This window comes from Phodopus roborovskii, unplaced genomic scaffold, assembly GCF_943737965.1.
Source record: "Phodopus roborovskii unplaced genomic scaffold, PHOROB, whole genome shotgun sequence".
NCBI classification, from domain to species: Eukaryota; Metazoa; Chordata; class Mammalia; order Rodentia; family Cricetidae; genus Phodopus; species Phodopus roborovskii.
This window is the reverse complement of record NW_026126469.1, coordinates 18390969-18414663: the sequence shown is the minus strand read 5'-3', so window position 1 is coordinate 18414663 and position 23695 is coordinate 18390969. Positions and strand designations below refer to the sequence as shown.

Genomic DNA, 23695 nt, shown 5'->3' with positions numbered 1-23695 from the left:
GCGCGTGGCTCACCGCCTGGAAGACCGTGGTCAGGACTGGGTAAGGCACCACGCTGGGACAGAGAAGGTAGCTTGCGGTAACAAGGGTCAGCACCACGAGCGGGTGCTCAGGAAACACTCAGATAAATGAAAACCATAATTAGCACTGTTCTGTTCATTGCCAGCAACTCTTCAACCCCAATAAAATACCGATTAGAAAAACCAATTTGCACTTGAATGCAAATTCCTGCTTTTTATTTCATACCCTTTCTTCAGCATTTAAATTTCCTTGAAAATAAAATAAAACCATACTTTATGTGCACTCAGTCACAGACATAATTGAATTACCGACAGACATGAACAGGTTTTAGTTTTAACTTTTGAGTAAACAGAGGTCAGATAAAGCAAACTTACTCAGGATAGCACATAATACTGGATATGAACCTACAAATGAAAATAGGTAAGGAAAAAGTAACAGCTGTGTTTTTTAATATTTGCTATTTTTTTAATGCCTCAGTTCTTGAGAAAGGCCAAAATCTCATATTGACATGAACACATTTTTAAAAAATCGTCTCTTAAGTGTAATATTTAATAAAACTAGGTATTGAAAAATGTTCTGAAATTTTTCAAGTCAATTCTGTTTTCAAGTATATTAAAATGCTCAGAAGAAAAAATCCCTCCATGGTTACAATCTAATTATAAATAGACTTTTAAAAGAGAGTTCCAGCAGAGCAGGTGGTGGGCTTCCTTGGTGCAGACACGGCCTCCGGAGGGAAAGAGGCCTCGTGATGCGTCAACACCGACTTCAGGCACGATGGCTGAATCCACTTGTAGGTCACCTTCGTCTCCCTCTTGGTTGGTTTAGAAGAGCAGTGAATACTTCAGAAATGGACAGAAAGCAAAAAACTCTGCAAGAGACTTTAGTTTTCAATACAAAGGAACCACAGTCACCGAGTTAGTTCTCGCTGCTGTCATCTGTTGCCCCCATACAAACCAGGGGCTCGAGCAGCTTTCCGACCATGGACCAGATAAAAGACAACACATGTACTGGTGGGGTGGGAGGCTTAAGATGGTATTGCTCACGTTGGTGAACAGGCTGTCAGAGGCCCATCACGCATCCTTTGGTCTTGCTGCAGGGTGATGGGCTCGAGTAGGTACATTCGTGTTCAGCTAGTTTCAGGCTGTACAATTAGGAGGCAGGTCATTCAGTGCAATGACTTCATCTGAGAGGGCTTAGGGTACACAGAGGAGAACCTCATTTGGTCCAGTCTTAGAAAGCATGTGTCACTCTGCTGGTTGTGATGGGATTACTTTCCAAAGGGGTTTGTGATAAACCCAGCCATCTCCCTGAAACAAGTAAAAGGGATTAAAGCAGCACTCTGCCAGCATCTCCAGTCAGAAACCTAGCCAGGAGCAACAGCAAAATGGAGCTTCCCAGAGACCCAGACCATGCCTGCAGCTTATGGGGACACTCCAGTTTGAATGTAAATGGTCCCTACATTCTGATGGTGGTTAAAGGGGTTCAGCAACCTTTCACAGGGGGCAGTGAGCCACTGGAGGACTTCAGGTCTGTGGGGGATTCTGCCCAGCTCTGCCTTCTAACGACCTGACTGACAAGATGACAGACACAATTAGCCTTGTCAGGTGCCCAGCATGCCCCTGCCAGCCACCAAAACAGACTACAGCCCTAAATAGTGAGCCAGAATGCAACCCTCCCCCAATTCAGTGTAAGGGACTTTGTCAGAGACAAAACGAAAGTAACTGCTGTGTGGAAATACCACTTCTGACTGTTGGACACGTAATTCTACAGAGGTCACCTATAGCAATCCTGTGGTGATGATGCAGAAAAGCAGACTGCAGCAGACAGACGATCAGGAATGTGGCAGTGCAGGCCAGGGAATGAGGACTGCAGGCCTGTGTTCACATGAGCTAGGTAAAGTCAGGCCTGAACTGTCTTTATTCCTCACCTCTCTTTCAATTTACAAATAATTTAACAGAGCCAGTCAGGCACTGGACATGTTTTGAGTAAGCTGTGTCTTTGACCGCTGGGCCCTGTTTTAGCAATGAATCCCAAAGATGGGTTTATGCATATTTACCAAACTTAACCCCACCCCCCTGGTCATTTGTACCCATTCTTTCACACTGCCTTGTGCCTAGAAATCCCTGCTTGTTGACATCAAATTCAACACTGGGTTTACTCTCTGCAACTGGTTTTACTGGGACATCCCTTCATGTCACCATATGAAACCATCTGGTCTAGAGACCTCAGTATGTACACTGTTCTTTGTCTGCTAACCACATTATATAAAGTCATATGAAACACTGATCACATGCTACCCAATCACCTTACTTTATACACAAAACAGGCTTTGAACTTCTGGTTGGTGGCACACAGCTATAATTCCAGCAATTGTAGGTTGAGGCAGGAGGATTGAGTTTGAGTCTAGCAGAGAGGAAATGGAGGCTGTGAGAAGTGAAAGTTCTCACACAATATTTACCAAGCATCTGTGATATGCTAAGCTCTGTGGAGAATAGGGGGGACACAGCAATGTCTCTATACCCTAGGAGCAAAGAGCCCGCATGAGGACACAGCTCACAATTTAGGGCTGGCAACCAGCTTCTCGTGTGTGACCACACATCACCATCTAGTCACACACAGAGCAAGGACAGGCGCCCACACCAGACAACTCTACCCTGTCTGCTGCACTTGTGTCAAGCCTAGAACATGCAAGGGAAACAACAAAGGGACCCGGATCTGAGTCTCTATTTCTAAACTATGATTCCAGTGACAGTTACCAAAGAACATCATCTAGGCTAGGACAAACACATATTTCATTAAACTTGTTATCATTTTTTTTCATCTGCCTACCATCCCAGTGTGTGGGAATAAAGGGTCTGGCAAATGGTTTAGCAGTTAAGAGCACTTGCTGCTCTTGCAGTGGACCCATGTTTAGTTCCCAGTACCCTCACGGGTAGTTTACAAGTGTAACTCCAATTCAAGGAGCTCTGACACCCTCTTCCGGCTTCCTCAGGCACTAGGCACATATGTGGTATACATGTACACATGCAGATAAACACTCATACACATAAAATAAACCTTTAAAAGATTATGAGGTAGGTTCTCAGTATCCCATACAAATAATAAATGGTAGTTTGGATGAAAATGGCCCCCAAAAGTTCAAAGGGAATGGCACTATTAAGAAGACGAGGTGTGGCCTTACTGGAGTAGGTGTGGAGGAAGTGTGTCCCTGGGGGTGGGCTTCAGGTTTCGGAAGCTCAAGCCAGGCCCAGTGCCACTGTCTTCTTACTGCCTTCTGACCTTCTCCAGCACCATGTCTACTTGTATGTGGCCATGCTTCCTAATGTGAGGATAATGGACTAAATCTCTGAAACTGTAAGCCAGCCCCAATTAAAAGCTTTCTTGGAATCAACATGTTAAAAGGAAAGGAACAACTTCATGTTGGTTCCAGGAAGGTTACCTACCAGGTTAAGTGACAAATGACTTTACCTACTAAGCTATCTCACTAGCCTCATCTCTACTTTTTTATATGAACAAATAAACATTTGTAATTGCTACTCAAAATTACATCCAGGTAACCTGGGTTAAAGAAATAAGAACAACAGGAACATATCTATCTATTGTTAAAGAGTAGCTCTGGGCTGAGCAGGGAGTTCCTGTAAAACAGGACCTAAAGGGTAGCCCTAATCCACTGATCCACCCACTCTCCCATCGACCCATTCATTCTTCCTCCATTGATTTTTTGAGAAAGGTTTTCACAGATTATCCCTAGCTGGCCTGGAAGTCTGTACCAAGCAGGTTAGCCTAGAAATCACAGAGATCTGTCAGTGTATCCTTCTGCCTCCTAAGTGTGTGCCTTAAAGCATGCACCATCATGTCCAGTAGTACCCTGACATTCTTGCTACTAACATGACATGTGCCATATTACCTTCATATTAGCGCATGTGAACCCCTCTGCTCACAAAAAAAAAAAAAAAAAAAAAAAAGAGAGAGAGGAAAGAAAAGGAAATATAAAAAAATAGCTGGTAAAAATTTAGAAAAAAGGTACAGAAGCTATTAAAATGTATTATGGAATTTAAAAAACAAAACCTTTTATTACTGTATGTGTAAATGTCCAGTCACGTGTGTGCAACAAGGCACATATGTCAGAGCACAACCTTTGAGAGCATGCAGGTGGAACAGGAGTTATAGGTAGTGTAACTAAGAATAGTCGTCCACAAGGGTAATAGTGCTCATAAATACAGTTACCTCTCCACTCCTAATGATGGATTGATTTTTTTTTTGTTTTGTTTTTGTTTTTTCAGACAGGGTCTCTCTATATAACTTTAGAACCTGTCCTGGAACCAGCTCTGTAGACCAGGCTGGCCTCGAACTCACAGAGATCCACCTGGCTCTGCCTCCAGAGTGCTGGGACTACAGGTGTGCACTACCACCTCCCAGTGTGTTTTTGATTGTTATACAGTGTCTGCTGATGTTTGCAAGACTTGTTTGGTGGTAATTTGGGCTCTAGTCAAATATTTGAACTTTTTGGTTCTGGTGATCAAACCCAGAGCTTTTTAAAATGCCAAGTGAATACTGTACCACTGAGCTTTTCTTGCAGCCCCTCATAAACATTTCTGTGCAGCAAGCCCATATACTGTAAAGAAACTTATGATAATGCATTACTGGCTTTCTTTCTTTATGCCAATTATCACTACATCTAACCACTTCACAACTTCTGCATGGCCAATAATGTTTCTCCTGTCACCCTTAAAATGTTATTTGAGAAGTGAACAGAGCTTAAGATGTGATGCAAAAGATAGTCAACTATATTCTGCACCTCCTACTATTAAACATTAGGTTAGCATTTTAATTTGTGGCCCACTTTAATCTCCATATATTTCGCTGATCTGTGGGAAAGCTGTATTACTTGGATAAATCATGGAAGGCTCATGAGAATGCTCCTAGTTAAGCTAAACTGTGTGTGTGTGTCCCTGTTTTAAAAATTGCATGTATTTATTATTTTGTGTGTGTGTGTGTGTGTGTGTGTCTGTGTCTGTGTGTCTGTGTGTATAGGTCAACTCTGGGAGTCTGTCCTCTTCTTCCACCCTGTTGATCCCAACCAACAACTCAGATCAGTGGTCTTGGTGACAAGTGCCTTACCCACTGGGCCACCTTGAGGGCCATCTACCTTATTTTTGAGGCAGGGTCTCTCACTGAAGTTGGAGCTCTCCGATTCACTGGATTGGTTGGCCAGCTCTGGAACCACAGCTCTTTATGTGGGTTGTGGGGGTCTGGACTCAGGTCCTCATGTTTACACAGCAAGGTCTTTGCTGTCTGGCCACCACCCCAGCCCCTAGCTAGACTGCTTTAGAAACAAAGATGTACAGGAGCCAGTGACTCAACATGACTTAGGTAAGCCAGAGTTCTGTCCGAACGCATGCAGAACATACCTCTTTAATAAAATATTTGGTTTTCCAGGGTGTGCCTGTTTCAGTCCGATGTCTTTCTTCAGTTCTCTGGCGTTCTTCCAAGGTACGTTTGTGTTCTGTGGCCTTGTCAATTTCAGATTCCCTCAGAGAATCTGTTACATTTTTCCACAATCGTCTACAATTAAAAGTGGCCTATATTACAAGCATTCTTTTAAAAGGGATAATTTAAAAATCCCAGTAATTTCTTCCTTCTTTTTTCTTTATTTATTCTGACCACAGTTTCCCCTTCCTCCTCTCCTTCCAGCAGCCTCCCCCTAGTAATTTCTAAACTACAGATCTACATCTCACAGCTGTGAGTTTCAAGAGCAGACAGGGCCCTATTGTTGACACCCAGACTGATGCAACTGCTGATGGATTCTAAATGAACAAGTTCAGTTAAGAAGCACTTCCTCAAGTTTCCTAAAAACAAGATAGCTGTTCTTAGGAAACTTACAAAAATTAACAAGTGACATATTTTTTAAAAGGGTGAAATGTATGAGGCTGAAGATATGGCTTGCCCAACACATGTGGTGCCTTCAGTTCCCAGCTGCACATAACACCAGGCATGGTGGCGCACCCTTTAATCCCAGTGCTTAGGAGGTAGAGGCATGAGAATGAAAAGGCTATACAGAGAGTCTATGGCCAGCCTGAAGCACAAAGAACCCCCACAACACAAAGAGAAGACAAATAGTCCAATAAAAGACAGTATAACCACTAGTGCTCCATACCTATTAGAATATAGGAGACACACAGTGGGGGCTGTGAAGAGACTGGAAGTGGAATTCAATACCAATGGGAATGTAAAACAGAACTCTAACTTTGGAAAATAGCAATTTTGGATATTTACCCAGGAAAATGAAAATGCATGCCCACACAAAAGCTGGTCATAAAATGTTCACTTTTATGATCCATCATAGCTTCAAACTAGTAATGTGTATCAGCTACAGAATGGATTTACATACCCACAATGGAATACTATTCAGCAATTAAAATAAAGAAACTGACTACTGATACATGCTGTGTGATAGCTAAGGGAAGAAAATGGACACAAGGGCCATATATTATATGATTCCACATATAGAAGATACCCAGAAAAGGCACAGACAAAAAGTAGATTGTAGATCTCTGGGCTATGAGTGGGAGTAGGAAGTCGTTGTGAATAGAACAGCTTTCAAGTTTTGGACAACAGAGGCTGTTTCAAAAACACAAAGTAATGGGATACAAGTAAAACAGCCTTTAAAGGAAAAACATACTGTATTAAACATTTCGGGAAACAAACAAACAAACAAAAAAAAAAAAAAACATGCTGATCTAAATCAGGAGTTACACTGTGGCCACTGGTCATTTTTGTCCCCCCCCCCCCAAAAAAAAAAAAAAACAAAAAACAAAAAACAAAAAACCTTACAACAATGTCCAGCTATTTACTAACAACATGTTCATGGCTCTCTTGTTACAATGGTAGAATCAAGCAGTTGTACCATCTGCCCCATTAAGCCTCAATAAGTCTCTGCCCAGGCATAGACACTCACAGCACATGCCACGTGAATTTGATCCTCAGAACCAGGGGGACGAGATGGGGTAGGGGGCACCACCCAACACAGGAGGGGGAGTGTGCACACACTGCTAAAAAAGTCTCTGACTCAAGTGTTTCCTTTAACATTACTAGGAAAAGAGATTTAAAAATGACGACAAAATAGAAAAACAGCACTATAAAGAATAGAAAACATTTAAAAAAGAAATCATTTTTGTTTAAAAAAAAAAAAATCAATGAAACCAAAAGATGGTTGAGTATAATTAAATCTTTAATCACACTGATCAAGGGGGGGAGATCTAGTATAAAGAATGAATCTGGGGGCTAGATCAATGGCTCAGTGGTTAAGAGCACTGGCTGTTCTTCCAGGGGACCTGGGTTCAATTCCCAGCACCCACATGGCAGCTCACAACTGTCTATAACTACAGTTCCAGGTAATGAGTCTGGGACATCACTACATATCCTATATAGATCCATAGAGGTAATAAATACTAGTAACTGCCAATAAAATGATAAATTAGATGAACCAATTTCTTTAAAGATACAAATTAGCACACCCTTAATCCCAGACTCAAGTAGATCTCTGTAAATTCCAGACCAGCCAAGGCCATGCTCTAGTGAGACCCTGACTCAAAAAAAGATGGGTAACTGTGAAAGCCCTATACACTGAAGATAAAAATTAAACTTTCCTCCAAAGGAAACTACTGGTAGACAGCTTCAAAAGACAAATACAAAATTAGGAAATACCATTCAGCAGTGTCTCTTCAATGTCAGTTTGATAACAGTGTCTGTTTCTACATTCAGTCTACTGTGATAGTTACTTTAGTGGAAGCAGACAAAGAAAAACAGGCTTAGAAAGACCCAGTTGCAAAAGAGTTTTTCTTTTTTTTTTAATTTTTCTCAAGACAGGGTTTCTTGTGTAGCTCTGGCTGTCCTGGAACTAGTTCTGTAGACCAGGCTGGTCTCAAACTCACAAAGATCTGCCTGCACTACCACCTCCCAGGCTTGCAAAAGAGTATTTTAATGAAATTGTCAAGTAATTCAGATCTTTGGCGTTACGTGAAAACATGGCCAGTGGCGGTGTGCTTTTGGAATATTTAATTTGTTACTGGGGGAGGGAGTCACACAGTGTGCTGTGGGGGTTAGAGGACAGCCTTGTGGAGTTAGTGCTTTCCTTCCACCTTTTACATGGGTTCTGAGGGTCAAACTCAGGTTGTCAGCTGTGCATGGCAAGTGCCTTTACCCTCAGAGCCATCTTAGGCAACTAGGAGCTTTCCAGGTTAGTTTAATGTAAGAGACAAAATCTTGCCAATTACTTTTCATACTTGTTATTATATACCATACAATGTCATACTGGCAGGAGTTTTCAAATTAAATAAATCAGACCGACTTGTTCATTTTATAGATGGCAAAGCTCATACAAACTGCAGCGTGACTCGTGAAGTGGCGTAACTAGACTGCACAGCGCTCCCGATCTTCCTGCCTGGGCGAGGGGTGACCTACCTGGATTCAAATGGAGCCTGCTTCTCCAGAGGCCTTACTCTCTTCTTTGTCACAGCCAGTTTAGTCAGGTCCACGGACTTGGTCTCCCCGCTGCTGTAGGTGAACTCCAGAGTGCTGTTCCACTCCCCCTGTGCCCTGCACACCACAGTGTTGGTGACATTGTGCTTCACTTCAGCGGTGACTCTAAAGCGGTGGCAAGCAAAGGACACAGCTCAAAAACCCACTTTAAATTAGCTACTGAGCACATTTCAACCTGTCAGCCCCTAAGTCAGTGAAAGCAGTCCTGTGCCAGGTCCCTTGATGGCTGTTCAGGCTCATGGGTTTTATTCTACAGAAAGAATATTAGGCATCAGACTGGACTTCGTTAGCATAAATGGAAAATCATGCCTAATGTGCTACTAGAGTCTAGAAAATGTGACAGCACTATAATCTAGCTCTCTCCCACTGGCCCATCAACCCAAAACATTTACAATTCTAGAGATCAAGCACCCAATACTCAAAAGTGGTTAAAGGCAAAGCATGTGCCACCATGCCAAGCCCAAAAAAACTATTTTAACTTCAATAAAAAACCTGGGTGAGTCATTGAGAGTTAGAAAAATATGAAATACAATTAAGATTATAAGTTCCATGGGTAAAAGAGAAAAGTGAGGAGTAGCAATCTATGAATGTATATGTAGTTCATATGTATGAATGGAGTCATCCAGCTGCCAACAGACAGCTGTGCTGAGGCGGCTCAGGGGCTCAGGAGGAAGGCACAAAGAGAAATGGCTCTTTTGTTTTACAAGACAGGATTTTTCTATATTGCCTTGGAAGCTGTCCTGGAACTAGCTCTTGTAGACCAGGTTGGCCTCGAACTCATAGAGATCTGCATGCCTCTACCTCCCAAGTGCTAGGAATCAAAGGCATGTGCTACCACGACCCAGCCAAAAAAAAAAAACCCAACCAGCTCAAACATGTTTAATGAAGTGTATGTTTCCTATAGAACAAAGGTAAGTTCAGAAAGTCAGGGAGAGGGTAGAGGTTAAAGGTCAAGGTATAATGAATGTCTAGAGCCTGTGATTTATTTCAGTCCAAAAGAGAACTTGGAAGACTCAAGGAATGAGGTGGCATTTGCCATGTGTGTACAAGGCAGGAAGCCAGGAAGGAAGGAAGTGAGCTGTAAACTTGGAGCTCAAAGCAGGTTGGCAAAGAGCCCAATAAAGGAAGGGCCTGTGAGCCAGATCTTGGGGGCCAAGGTGAATGATGGTTTGGAGTGAAGAACAAACATTCAAAATAGCAAGTTAGATATGGCTTACATACATATCACCAGGCATACACACACGTGTGCATGTCATGTGTGTGCTTGCACACAAACACACACACAAAATAAAAGTAAAAATTATTACTAGTGGCCTAGTACACAATGGGAAACAGGCCTTGGTAAAGAGAAAAAAAACTCTGCAAGTATACATGGGAAAATCTCTAAAATCTAACATTGAACAAAATAAGCAGGGTATAAAAGACAACATATGTATGATATAATTTATACGGGGTTTAAAACTATGTGTGGTGTTAGCAACCAGCACAGTGGCTACCCAAAGTGGGAGGGTGGCAATGGTTAGCCCAAGAGAGGAGGGAGAAACTAACAATCAAGAAAAAGTCCTCGGGGATGTTAGGAATTTACTACAGTGAGGTAAAGCTTTCCAGTCTGAAAATTCATGACTTTGTATGTTCCTGTATGGATGCTATTTTTAAATAAAGAATTTATAGGAAAACTACCCCATGCTTCCAGAACAGCCAAAGGCGTGAGGAAAGAGTGGGGAGTCTCAAGATCCTATCAGACACACTTGTTTGTGCGTCTGAGTGATCTGCAAAAGTGCTGCAGACAGAGGCTGACCTGCAGGAGAGGACACAGTGGAGAGGACACAGTGGCTGATTCCCAGAAGAAATCAGAGTCCACTGAGGACCGGCCGCTGGACGCGCACTTCCAACTTGTGTTACCTTACATTTAGACATATTTCTACCTATTTCTACCCTAGCTTGTAGTAGTGGCCTCCTTCACTGAGCTTGGAATCTGACTCTGAATTCCTTTGGTGTGAACTGTGGCACAGACCACATACTGGTTTGTTAGAAATTCTAGTTTACATGTTGTTAACAACATCACAGGAAAATAGGAAAACATTACATGAGTTGGCATGTTAACATTACTGTTTTAAAACTAGATCACAATTTCCAGAGTGCTTTTTTCCCTTTTGTGTGTGTGTCCATTTGTGGTTGTTAGCTGGGTATGGTGGCACATATCTGTGAGTTCAGGGAAAGACTCTTCTCTAAAACAAGTTCCAGGACAGCTAGAGCTACACAGAGAATCCATGTCTTAAAACACAAACCCAAGCCCAAACCATGTGTACTGCACATCTGTGTGCGTGTGTAAGCCCAAGGCTGTAGTTAGGAATCCTCTTCTGGTGCTTTTCCACCTTATCCTCTGAGGCAGAGCCTCAAAATCAGAGCTAAAGCTCTAATCAGTTTACTATAGGGATCCCCTCACCCTGCCTAAGGCTAGAGTTACAGGAAAGTCAACACACCCACCAGTATATGTAGGGTCTAAGGCTCTGAACTCCAGTCATCTTGCTTGTGTGGTAAGACTGTAACAGTTTTGCACACATGCGCGCACGTGCACACACACATACACCTCCATCTCCTCCACAGAAGACAAGGCAGAAAAAGAACAAGCAGTTACAATACAAGATCAAAGAGCAGAGCAAGAACCAGACACTACTAAAGCATTCTTACCGGTGCAGTTTGCCGCCATAAAACGGCTTAGTGTGAAAAGTGATGCTGGCTGAGTAGCCTGTTTTTGCACAGTTGACACCAACTTTGCCACCTAGTTCCACCCAAGGAACAGTGAGAATGGACCGGGCATATGCACAAGGCAGGGAAAACGTGTACTCTTCTCCATGCTCCAACAAACTAAGGATACCTGGATGTAAAAGTATGAGACTGGTTAATGTGTCTCCCAAAAAACATCCTTTTTCCTATCTGGAATAATAACAGACATTATTAACATTATTATTTTGTACTCTATCTTTTGATAGTATTGACTGCATTTAGTGGCATATCCAGTTTAGATACTGAATCACGGCTACTTTCATTGTGACCTTCCTGTTGCTCTTGTGTTTGTGGGACCTGTAACTGTTAAAGTGCAAGCTGTCACACAAAGCCCTGGGCTGGGGGGAGCTGCTGTGCAGCATCATGCTGAGACCAGCAGCTTGGCTGTCACTCATTCTGGTCAACATATGTTACAGACCCAAATATAATCTTTTCCTCGAGAACTATCATCATCCCAAGTTTTAATTGCCAAACTCTAAAGCTACTAGAGGTATAAGAGATCAAAATTGCAATTTTCAAACAAATATTCTGTTGGGGGCTTCTGTATCAATAATGTTATATTAAAGTAGCTAAAACATATAGAAAGGACTTATAATAGTAAATAACTGATCTGTATAAGATGAGACACACTAAGTATACCCAAGCTATGCCGCTACCTTCAATTTTATCTATTGTATTTCATTTAAGTGTAAGTATGTGTATACAAAGGCCAGAAGACAACCTTCGGTGTTGTTCCTCATCCACCTTTTGTTTTGGAGACAGGGACTTTTACTACCCTAGAACTCATCATGAAAGCATGGGTGACTACCCAGTGAGTCCTCGATCCACTTGTCCTTACCTCCCCGGCAATGGAATCACAAACTAGGGCCTTATTCTTTTTTTTGTTTTTGTTTTTCTTTGGGTTTTTCAAGACAGGATTTCTAGTTGTAGTCCTGGCTGTCCTGGAACTTGCTCTGTGGACCAGGCTGGCTTTGAACTCACAGAGATCTGCCTTTGAGTGCTATTATTAAAGGTGTGCATCACCACCACCCAGCCCTAGGTGGCTTATTCTTATAAGTTACAATATTGAAAAGTTTAGAATAATCAAAAATAAATGGAACTGGTTGTGGTGGCACACAGGAAACAGAGGCAGAAGGATTTCTGTGAGTTTAGGGCCATCCTGGTCTATATAGTGAGTAGTAGGCCAGTCAGGGTTACACAAAGACCCTGTTTCAACCAGGCTTGAATAAATATAGGGGAAGTAAGATAACAGAATACTAAAATCTCAGTAATTAAATTGATTTCCCTCTAATATTAAAGATCATAAATAACAAAAGCAAAATGAATGATCATAAAGCCCATTGCGATTGTATGTATGTGGGGGGTGCGTACATATCTGTGCTTTCATGTGCGCATGTGCATGAGGCTAGAGGCTAACACCCAGCGTCTTCCTGTAACAAGGCTGATCCTAAAATCGGAGCTCTGCTGGCCTCTGCCTTGGAGTGCTTCAGGTAAGCAGTGCCTACCACGCCCAGCTCCTACCTTCTTTTTAGGTCAGGTCTCTTACCTACCCATTGCCATGCCTGGCTTTCCTGTCATTGGTGCTAGGACCTGAACTTAGGTGCTCATGTTTGCAAGGCAAGCACCTAACAGACCAAGCATCTCATCATTTCTCCATTCCTTCATTTTATTTACTTGTTGCTAAGGGTAACAGATGGCAGTTTAATTTCCAAAAAGCTATGCCTGAATTCACGAAAGCATTAGATAATGAAGTTACTGTATCTCCCCTCACGATTCAAAGAGTTGAAACAGCACATGCTCCTCCTTACGTATTTGAGAAGCAGAGGCTATACTGCCAGATTATTCTGTTAAAAACTAGTAAGAACAGTTCTCTCCTCTTCTGGGAGCTCATGACAAAGGATGAGGTTCTATATATGCCCAACCTTCACAGGCCCATGTCCCATCACCTCTAGATTTCAACTAATCCTAATCTTAAGAATTAAAATTGAATATACAGGAACAGGAAAAACTATTAAAAGCCACTTCTAATTATCTGTCTCTGGATTAGTGGGCTAGTGATTCTTTTATTTCCTCCTCTGAATTTGTTTGTTTGTTTGAAACAGGGTTCCACTCTGGCTGGCCTGGAACTCACTATGTAAATCAGACATCTTTCCTGCTTTTGTCTCAGGAGTGCTATGACTAAAGGCATGAACCACCACGCTGCAATGTTTCTACAATAAAAATATTTTACAGGTGTGGTGTGCACACTTTTAATTTCAGTAAATTTGAGGCTGGTCTGGTCTTTAGAGTACCAGGCCAGCCAAAGCTACACACAGTGAGACCCTGTCTAAAAACAAACAAACAATCCAAAAATCTTTAAAATTTTAAAATATAATTTAAAGGAGAATTTCTATTTGTCCATAGTAATAGCATATGATTCTGGTATGTCCCAAGACACATTTTGGAGCAAACTAGAGCAAAAAAAAAAAAAAAAAAAAAAAAGTAGTACATGTAACATTTAAAATCTCTAACTAGGAGCTGAGCGTTGGTGGTACATGCCTTTGATCCCAGCACTCAGGAGGCAGAGACAGGCGGATCTCTGTGAGTTCGAGAGCAGCCTGGTCTACAGAGCTAGTTCCAGGACAGGCTCCAAAGCAATGCAGAGAAACCCTGTCTTGAAAAACCAAAAATCTCTAAACTAGGGCTGGAGAGAGAACTCAGCAGTTACAAGGATTGGATGCTCTTGCAGAAGACTTAAGAGGTTCAATTCCCAGTTCTCAACATGGTAGCTCACTGCCTGTAACTCCAGCTGTGGTTACTGCATGCACCAGGTGTACTTACATATTTCACACATGTAGGCAAAATACTCATATACATACAAACAAATCTCAGAAACCCTACAACTAATACCTATACAACCTTTCCAAATTAAACAAGTCCGATATAAAAACTGGGGAACAGTTTTCTACTCACCTTCTCCAACCATTGTTACACCTATTGACATGCCTAAGAATTTGCTTTTAGTCCAGACATGTGCATTTACACACATCTTCCTTTCTGTACATTCTGCATAAAACCCTGAGACTGGAGGATGATGGGAAACCTGCTCAGCAACAAATCTGACAGTGTAACAGTCTGAGGCCCCCTGGGTGAGAGCACCCTCCTGCAGGGGAGCATTATTTGTGAAGGCCGGGGTGGAAGAGCTGCCACTCAAACTGGATGCCATTTCGCTCCTGGGTATCCTCCAGGAGCAGTGGAAAGTTTCCCCAATGATGGGATTGTACGGCTTCTTAGCAATGGCTCCTTTTCGACCTTCATGAAATGAGGTAAGGTAGTACTCAACAAAGCGAATCATTCGGTCCTCAGGTGTGGCTCCATTGGTGATACTTATGAACAAGTCTGGATGAGACATGAAATCTGCATACATCTCCAATAACGAACGCTTCTCCAGGATAAATGTAGGAAGCACCACCTGCAACATCAATGCAAACCAATTATGAAGGAGAATTAATCAGCAAATATATCTGCAGATAATTATCTCTATCATCTAAGAGCATTTCATTGCAAACAAAAGGACTAGTCTTGTAACAAAAGACAAAAATAAAATGAAAACTAAAGCATGTTTAAAAGGAGATGAGACTCCACTAGCATGGTTAAGATTAAATATAAATTCAAGACAAAAAGACTGTTACACAGAAGGACTGACATATTCCAGAGCAGTATGGAATACTCAGGGGTCATGCTCTTGGGTTTCCACACTGCATGAATATTGTATTGGAACCGAAAGTATTGTATGAGACATGCCTTTCTCCTTTAGATTTAATGTTATTATTTTTAATTATCTGTGCATGTGTAGGTATGAATAAATGAGTATGGGTACAGTGGAAGCCAGAAGAGGATGCCAAGTTTCCCTTAATTACAGGTAGTTGTAAGGGCCCAATGAATGTTCTGGAAACCAAACTTAGGTCCTCTGCAAGAGCAGTACTTGCTCTTTACAGCTAAGCCATTCTCTGCAGTTCCCATATCCCTTTCTTCTAAAATATAAACTGTGGGAAGCTGAGCGTGGCAGCAAATGCCGATGATGTCAGCACTTGCATCACGAGGCAGGTCCCTTCAAATGTGAGGCCAACCAGCATGTGCTAGTTAGTTTTTGTAAACAGGACACAAAGCAGGATTTTTTGGGAAGAAGGGAGCTCAAGACACAAGAAAACTGTGTCTATTTGCTTGGTCTGAAGGCAAGTCTGTAGAGCATTCTCTTGATAGTGATTGATGTGGGAGGGCCTAGGCCATTGTGGGTGGTGCCACCCCTGGACTGTAAGCCCTGGATGATATAAAAAAAGAAGGCTGAGCAAGACACAGGGAATAAGTCAGTAAGCAGCATCCTCCATGGTCTCTGCTCTAGTTCCTGTCTCCAGACTCCACCCCCACCCCAAAGCACTGTGTGTCCTAGAACTCTTTGTAGACCAGGCTGGATTCAAAGGGATCCACCTGTCTCTGCCTGAGTGTACCAGCACTGCCCAGCCCTGTCTCCAGGTTTCTAGCCTGACTTCATGACAAACTGTGAGTTGTAAACTGAAACAAACTCTTTTTTTCCTCCAAGTTGTTTTCAGTCAGTGCTTTATTTATCACAGAGACAGAGGAGCAAACTAAGATACAGAGCTACACAAGACACTATGTTAATAAAACAAAGCAAACAAAGAACTGTAGGTGACAGACTAGCCCCACACACAGAGGCATTTGCTGCTCTTACAGAGGATCCAGTTTGGTTCCTAAGACCCATATGATGGCTCAGAACCGCCTGTAACTTCAGTTTCAAGGGGTCCGCTGCACTCTTCCGACTCCTATGCTGTCACTCACGCACATGGTGCACACATATCTCACGTGGTACACATATATATAGGTGAAACACTCAAATCATAAAATTAAATAAATAAATCTAATTTTTAAAAATTCCATTTCTAGCCAGGCATTGGTGGCACACACCTTTAGTCCCAGCACTCAGGAGGCAGAGGCAGGAGGATCTCTGAGTTCGAGACCAACCTGCTTTTCAGAGCTAGTTCCAGGACAGGCTTCAAAGCAATACAAAGAAACCCTGTCTCGAAAATCCAAAACCAAAATCCATTTCCTGAGAATGAGAAGGTCAAGGGTTGGGATGTAGCTCAGTGGGCAGAGTGCTTGCCTAGCACGGACAAGACCCAGGTTCACACAGGACCTGAGTTCATTGCCTAACATCACATAAAACTGGGCCCACACTGGTAATCTAAACACTTGGGAGGTGGAGGCAGGAGGACTCCAAGTTCAAGTTTTTAGTTAATAAAGAACAAGTAAGGACAAGTACATAATAGCCACTTGTCACAAAAGAGAGCTTTTCCACCTGAGTTACTAGAACACTTTTAGTAGGTGTTCTTATGTTTCATAAACCTCACTGCTGCTTTATGCCTTTTCAACCTAAAATCTAGTAAGGGACAGAAAACATCATACTTACAAATACCAGATAATCCCTCACCAGACTAGAATTACAACCACAACTAGAACCACAGCTGGCGAAATAAATATCTCTTCTGGACTGCTAATATGAAAACATTTTTGAGAGAATATTACCAACTAAAGTCTGAAGTGAAAGATTAATAGTCTCATTAGTTCCTAAATGCTGCCCCTTGGTGGAATCCTGATGGAACCCAATCCCCTTTGAAGTCTTTCATCAGGGGCTGTTAGATGGCTCAGTAGGTAGAGGGACTTGCATTGCAAGCCCGACGACCTGAGTTTGATCCCTGGGACCTATGATTAAAGGAAAGAATTGACTCTTGCCTGCACATATCATATAAATATACATAGCTTAAAAAAGGAAAAGCTCCTATAAAGCACATTAAATCTAAGTTAAAACAAACAACCTCCCCAAAACCAAACATATAAAAAAGAACAGTGTTTTTATCTTTCCAGTGATGAAAAATCAATTCTAAAGGCAAAAAGCTTTTGATTTAAAGTTCCATAACAAATGTGCATGGGAAACAATCTTTCATCTCTACATTTACAGCCTGCAATGGAACCCAAATGTCAATTTGTAGAGACATCTAAGTAGCCCAGGCTAGTCATGAGCTCCCCATCCTCCTGTTTCGATTTCTCCTGTCAAGGATTGCAGATGTGAAGCTCTACGCTGGGCTGTCTATTGTCAGCAGAGAGGCACACGAAACAGCCCTGGCCTCCCAGGCACCTGACCTGGAACTTACTCTCGTTAAATCCATGCCCAGCTTGAGCTGTGACAAGAGATGCAGGATAACACTGCGCTGCTCCTCCACGGCCCCCAGGTCATCTTCCTTGTTGTCATAGGTATCCTCTATTTCATCATCTGCATCAATCTCTTCAGGTTCCTTAATATGGAAGAGAGCAGAATCCAGTATTTAACATTTACTAAGAAAAAACCAGTTCAGCCTTGATGACATTTATACTAAGTCTAAACAAATCAGTGTGGGCAAAACCCTTCTGAAAATACAACTCCCATCATCAAGCCAGGAAAAACATTTCCTTTGAAGAGACCATAACTGCTGGTACAGAACAGATGGTGCTCATGTGACTTTTTTTTCCTCTCCCTCCTTGAGACATAGTCTGTGTAACCATAGTTAGTATGTATCAAAACTGGCCTCAAACTTATGGCAATTCTCCTGTCTTAGCCTGAGTACTGAGATCACAAGAATATGCTGACATGCCCAGCTAAAATATATTAATTTTGCAGAAACAATATTTTTCAAAAAGAGCAAAGAATGTCCCCTGAATAAACTCAGCTTTGACCCTAATCTGGAATCCACTATATCTTTTAAAGTGATTTTTGTCTGTTTTGAGAAAAAGTCACTTACTACAGAAGGCAAGCTGGCCTTGAACTCAGCCTCTCAAGTCTTGGAATTACAGGCATAAGTCACCAAACCTGGTTAAATTCAGGAGGTTTTGTTTTAAATTTTTATTTATTAATTAAAAAACCTATATCTTTTATCTGTGTGTGTGTGTGTGTGCGTGACAGGCGCGCACACACACACACACACACACACAGGTGCCAGCAAAGGCCAGAGGCCGCAGATTCCCTGAATCTGGAACTGTGAGTCACCCAATTTGAGTGCTATGACTACACTCAGGTCCTTTCAAGTACAGTATGACCTCTTAACTACTGAGCATTTCCCCAACCCTAAACTGAAGAGTTTTAAGGATAAATATTTGTCCTTGTTTAAGCTAAAGCTATAAAGCAAAATATAAGTGAACGCACACACGTCAACTCTAACTATTGCAAACCTTATTTTGCTATTCACTCATGACGGAAAAGGTTTGTGATTGAAGAGATTCCAGATTCACATAAAAACTCTGTGGCCTGTCAGGCAGTCACAATGCCAACAAAAGTCCTTCATGAGGAGTTTTAATCAATGATCCCTTAGACAACTGAAAATGTATACATCCATCTCACTAGCTCCTAATGACTAAACAATTGCTTATTTAAATTTTTTAGGGTTTTTTGTTGAAGGTGAGGTTAGGGCTTCACTATGTAGTCAAAGTTAGCCTTACTGCTCAGTATTTTGTTTGTTTGTTCGTAAACAGTTTCAAATGGCCCAGGTTGGTCTTGAACTTCATATGTCTTTGAACTCCTGATTGTCTTGCATTCACTTCCCACATGCTCAAATTACAGACATGCATCCACTTGGGTTCTGACTGTGTGTGTGTGTGTGTGTGTGTGTGTGTGTGTGTGTGTGTGTGTGTGTGCGCACGCGCGCATGCGCGCGCGCCTGTCTGTCTATCTGTCAGTGTGTCTGTGTGTCTGTGTGAAGGCCAGGGGTTGATGTCAGAGATTTTCCTCTACGGCTTTTCACTTTACTTTTTCAGACTAGATCTCTCAATGACCTGGAGTTTACGGATTCTTCTAGGCTAGCTGGTCAGTGAGCTCCAGGTACCTGCCTATCTCCATCTCCCTACTCCTGTTCCCCAGCACTGCAGTTAAAGATGCATGGCTGCTGGGGAATCCAAACTCAGAGTTTCATACTTGCATAACAGAAACTGCCAAATGGGCCATTTTCCCAACCTTGCTGGCTTTTAGTTTTTTGCCAGAGTCTCACTCTGTATGTAGGTAGGCTAGCTTGGAAACTCACTTTGTAGTCCAGACTAGCTTTGAACTTGTGGTAATTCTCCTGCCTCAGCCTTTAGAGTGCTTGATTAAAGGCTGGGGCTACCATGCCTGTTCTGTGTAGCTAGACCAAAATCAAACCAAGCACACACAGACATGGACACAGACACACTGAAAAATCTCAAACACGCCAGGTGTAGTGGTGCAGGCCTTTAGTCCCAGCACTTGGGAGGCAGAAGCAGGTGGATCTCTGTGAGTTCAAGACCAGCTTGATCTACAGAATGAGTTCCAAGACAGGACTATTACACAGAAAAACCCTGTCTTGAAAAAACCAAACCAACCAACCAACCAAACAAACAAAAAACCCCAAAGACCAATCTCACTCAGGTACCAAAAAAAAAAAAAAAAAAAAAATTAAGAAAAACAACTATGAAGTTACAAGACAGTGAATTCTAACTGTTACTCTGTTTCATTATTATTATTAGTGTGTATGCTGTGAGTGCAGGTACACATGCGCAGGTCACAGGACAGTTTTGGGAGCCAGTTCTCCTCTTCCTAGGTCCCAGGTGCCAAACTCAGGGCATGAGGCTCACGAAGCAAGCTCTCACCAGCTGCACATCTCTCTGGCCAGGGTTGTCAGCATCCTTTTGCTGTAATTTTCTCCTTTTTCTCTATTTCTTTCCTTCAAAAAGTCTATAAACTCACATTCTGACAAGTCAATTATGGTCTGGTTTACCTCCTATGTTAAGACTGCATAGATATAGCCAGGCATTAGTGTTCCACACCTTTATTCCCCAGCACTTGGAGACAGAGGCAGGTGGGTCTCTGTATAAGGCCAGCCTGGTCTACAGAGCAAGTTCCAAGGCAGCAAAATAAATAAAATAAAATACTGCATCGACAAATTTTGTGTATTTACAGCAGAGAACCTTCTGTTTTTATGACTTGAGGAGCAATGCCAAGACTTTATGTCCCTCTTTTGATGAAGAAGCAGCCTGGAAGGAAGCAGCTACTGCTCTGGAGCCGAGATCCGCTGCACTCTACTTGAACTTTGCTCACTTTTTTTTTGTAAACAGTGGTTAGATGGCATGAAGTAGGTGGCAATGCCTTAACCATATGCATGTTGCTAGGCCCAAGGGCCTCTTCCATCCTTGTCAAGGAGAGTGCTAACCTTCTCTCCTTTCATACAACACAACTTTGTTCACTCTTAAAACAGGTGGAACTGACAGCCCTCTCCACACATGGACCAAATAAAACCATTATGTAAGGTTAAATAATTACAGGAGACCTCAGAGGAAACCCTTCTAGGTCATGATTAGGAATGCTCTGACATTCTGAAAGGTACCATTACATGAGGATGGAACTTGGGCTACAGATTAATAATGCAAACACAACTTCAGAGGATGGGTATCACTCAGAAGGAGCACATGCTCAGTTACCTGAGACCCTAGCACACTCAATCTCAGCACCAAAAACAAAACAGTAACGGTAACAACAGAACCCAGTTACTTTACAGACTTATCCTTCCCTACTGGAAAAAAACATTAAAGGAAAGCAACCAGGTAGAATACCTGTACAAGAATACAGTTTTCCATGTTTAAAGAAATGATTGCATTTATTTACTTACTTTGTATGTGTGGAGAAGTTGTGTATGTGTGGGCACATGTAGGGTATGGCATACACATGGAAGTCAGAGGACAACATGAGGGTGTCCTGAGTCACAGGGATTGAACTCAGGCTGTCAGACTTGACAGCAAGTGCCTTAACTTAGTGAGCATCTCACTGGCTCAATTTTCTTTGTTTTAAAACAAACAAATAATTTATTAGAATAGGAAAAAGGGGGATTTTATTTAATTTTTTTGAGAGGGGAACCTGCTATGTAGACCAGACTGGTCTGGACCTCAGAGACCAGTCTGCCTCTGCCTCCTGAGACTGGGATTAAAGGTGTGTGCCACCACTGCCCAGTGAATTAATTTTTTCTTATTTATATAATGGTACATATGTGTTTATATGTGTGTGGGTGTGCAAGTGCCATGGCACACATGCGGAGGTTGGAGGACAGCTGGTTCTTTCCACCCACCACTTGGGCTCTGTAAACAGAACTTGGGTCATGAGGCTCTGCAGCGAGTACCCTTATCCAGTGAGCCATCTTACCAGCTCAGGCTCCATGGCTTTAGTCAGGTTTGACTGAGGTTTACCCTCTCCCTTAGCTGACAGAAACTGTTTACTATACTACAGGCCTCTCGCTTGCATTCTCTGATACAGAATACACCTGTGGAACTTCTGGACAATAAAGGTCTATTCTGGTATGCTTGAGCAGCATCTAAGGGCTTTGACAATAACAACGGTCTGTGCTATTTTCTGTCTGTACTAGGTCATTTAGTCACCACTAGAAAGATTTGGAAATCTGGCACTCTCCTCCCAGATCCTGTGCCCTATCCCTTACAAGTCTCATTTTGATCCCAATATGCTCTTGGTTCTCATTTGGAATAACATGCTGGCCTATCTAACCTTTAGTTCATGGTCTGTCACTAGGTAATCTCATCTCTAGTCTGGCCCAGTCTCTCCAAAGCTATGGTTCCCTCACCTTAAGTGTTCTTCAGAAACATTACATAACCCCTCCTGTAACATTCAACATGCTCAGAGTCACAATAAACCTTGCTCAGAATCAGCTTTCTGACTAACAACACAATTTCCTGGAACTAGCTCCATAGCCCAGGCTGGCCTTGAACTCACAGAGATCTGCCTGCCTCTGCCTCCCGAGTGCTGGAATTATGTTGTTTAATCACATTTTAATTCCAAGTCATATCATGTAGTGACATAGTCCTTCTGTATCACTGACCACGCCCATTGGGGGGTGGAGCGATGGGTGGAGGTGACCTGAGGAAGGAGGTCGGAGGGGGCCAGGAAGGCGCTCTCTCTTTCTGGCGTGACTCGGACAGGAGAGGATCGGGTTGAATTCCCTGGTGTTCATCTGTCTAGGTTGTAAGTTATTTCTCCCTGAATAAACATCTATTCGGCCTATTTGTTTATCCTGATCCTTATTTACCGCAATAATATCATATGCCAATCTTCCATATATCCCTCTCCCAGGCACATAACCCTACTGTCTCTCACATTAAGACTAAGTCCTGCCTATTTCTTTGGGAGCATGGATCACACCACATGTGTGATCTCCATGGAATAATGCTGCAGGAAATACGACTCTACATTGAGTACATGACTAAAGTACATGACAATCCTGAGATTGGCTATTACAACGTAACTCTGCTAAGATAACTTTATCCTTATGACAGGCTCACAAGGCATTATCATCACGACTTTACAGGTGAGGAAGCTGAAAGCCCAACTTTAAAGATTTGTCTCCAAAGCATTTCTCTTCTGCATCACTCAGTATTTTTTTTTCCCTTTCTCTGGGGAAGAAATCACAAGAGTGTAAATCATATTAATGAAGGGAAATATTTTATCCTATCACCTGCTTGTTTTAGTGCACAGAAGTTGTGGCTGCATACAGATTCCACGCCTCTTCAATGAAATAACGATGCCTTCTCGTTTATGTATCTCCTCTAATTCCAGACAGCTTGGTAACTACAAGTGTGTGTCACTGAATGTTATTTACTTATTTATCCTGCTTTTCTGATTTTCAGCTCTCTGGCTCTAGCACCTTTTCATAAATTCAAAGTCTGTGCCAGGTTTGGACTAGTGTCTTATCTCTTAAGAAAAAACTTGCTGGTGTACAAATATTCATAAAGTCTGCATTATTCCTGACTTATTAATTCTATTTGGGACATAATGTAAAGAAATAATAAAAAATTGGGAAGGGAAATAATACTTAACAATAGTGTTATTTAGGGGAGAGGGAGTTAGAAGAAAAGGGCAGAAGAGGAGGGGAGAGGTGGGCATGATGGAGCAGAAAGACTGAGACAGGGGAAGAATAGAGGAGAGCAAGAAAAAGAGATAGCATAATAGAGGGAGCCATTATAGGTTTAAGGAGAAATCTGGCACTAGGGAAATGACCAGAGATCTACAAGGATGACCCCAATTAAGAATCTAAGCACTGTGGAGAGGCTGCCTTAAGTGCCCTTCCCCGATAGTGAGATTGATGGCTACCTTATATGCCATCCTAGAACCTTCATCTAGTAGCTGATGGAAGCAGAAGCAGACACCCACAGCTAAACACTAGCCGAACTCCTGGAATCCAGTTACAGAGAGGGAGGAGTGATGAGCAAAGGGGTCAAGACCAGGCTGGAGAAACCCACAGGAACAGCTGACCT

The 23695-nt window shown here is 42.3% G+C and overlaps 1 protein-coding gene and 1 non-coding gene across 2 annotated transcripts in view; both read right to left on the bottom strand.

Moving 5' to 3' along the window:
- Positions 1-212: 212 nt before the first annotated feature.
- Positions 213-23695, bottom strand: part of Osbpl11 (oxysterol binding protein like 11) — a 62560-nt gene continuing 39077 nt past the window's right edge. Inside the window, exons 8-13 of the mRNA XM_051191375.1 lie at positions 17554-17694; positions 14300-14798; positions 11252-11438; positions 8483-8665; positions 5431-5584; positions 213-1326 (exon numbers count right to left, since the gene is read on the bottom strand). Of these exons, the coding sequence (XP_051047332.1) occupies positions 1264-1326; positions 5431-5584; positions 8483-8665; positions 11252-11438; positions 14300-14798; positions 17554-17694 (1227 nt within the window). The 3' untranslated portion in view covers positions 213-1263. The remainder of the gene's footprint in view (positions 1327-5430; positions 5585-8482; positions 8666-11251; positions 11439-14299; positions 14799-17553; positions 17695-23695) is intronic.
- LOC127227298 (U6atac minor spliceosomal RNA) lies at positions 20489-20614 on the bottom strand. Its single transcript, XR_007834983.1, has one exon. It is a non-coding gene; the product is annotated as a U6atac minor spliceosomal RNA (small nuclear RNA).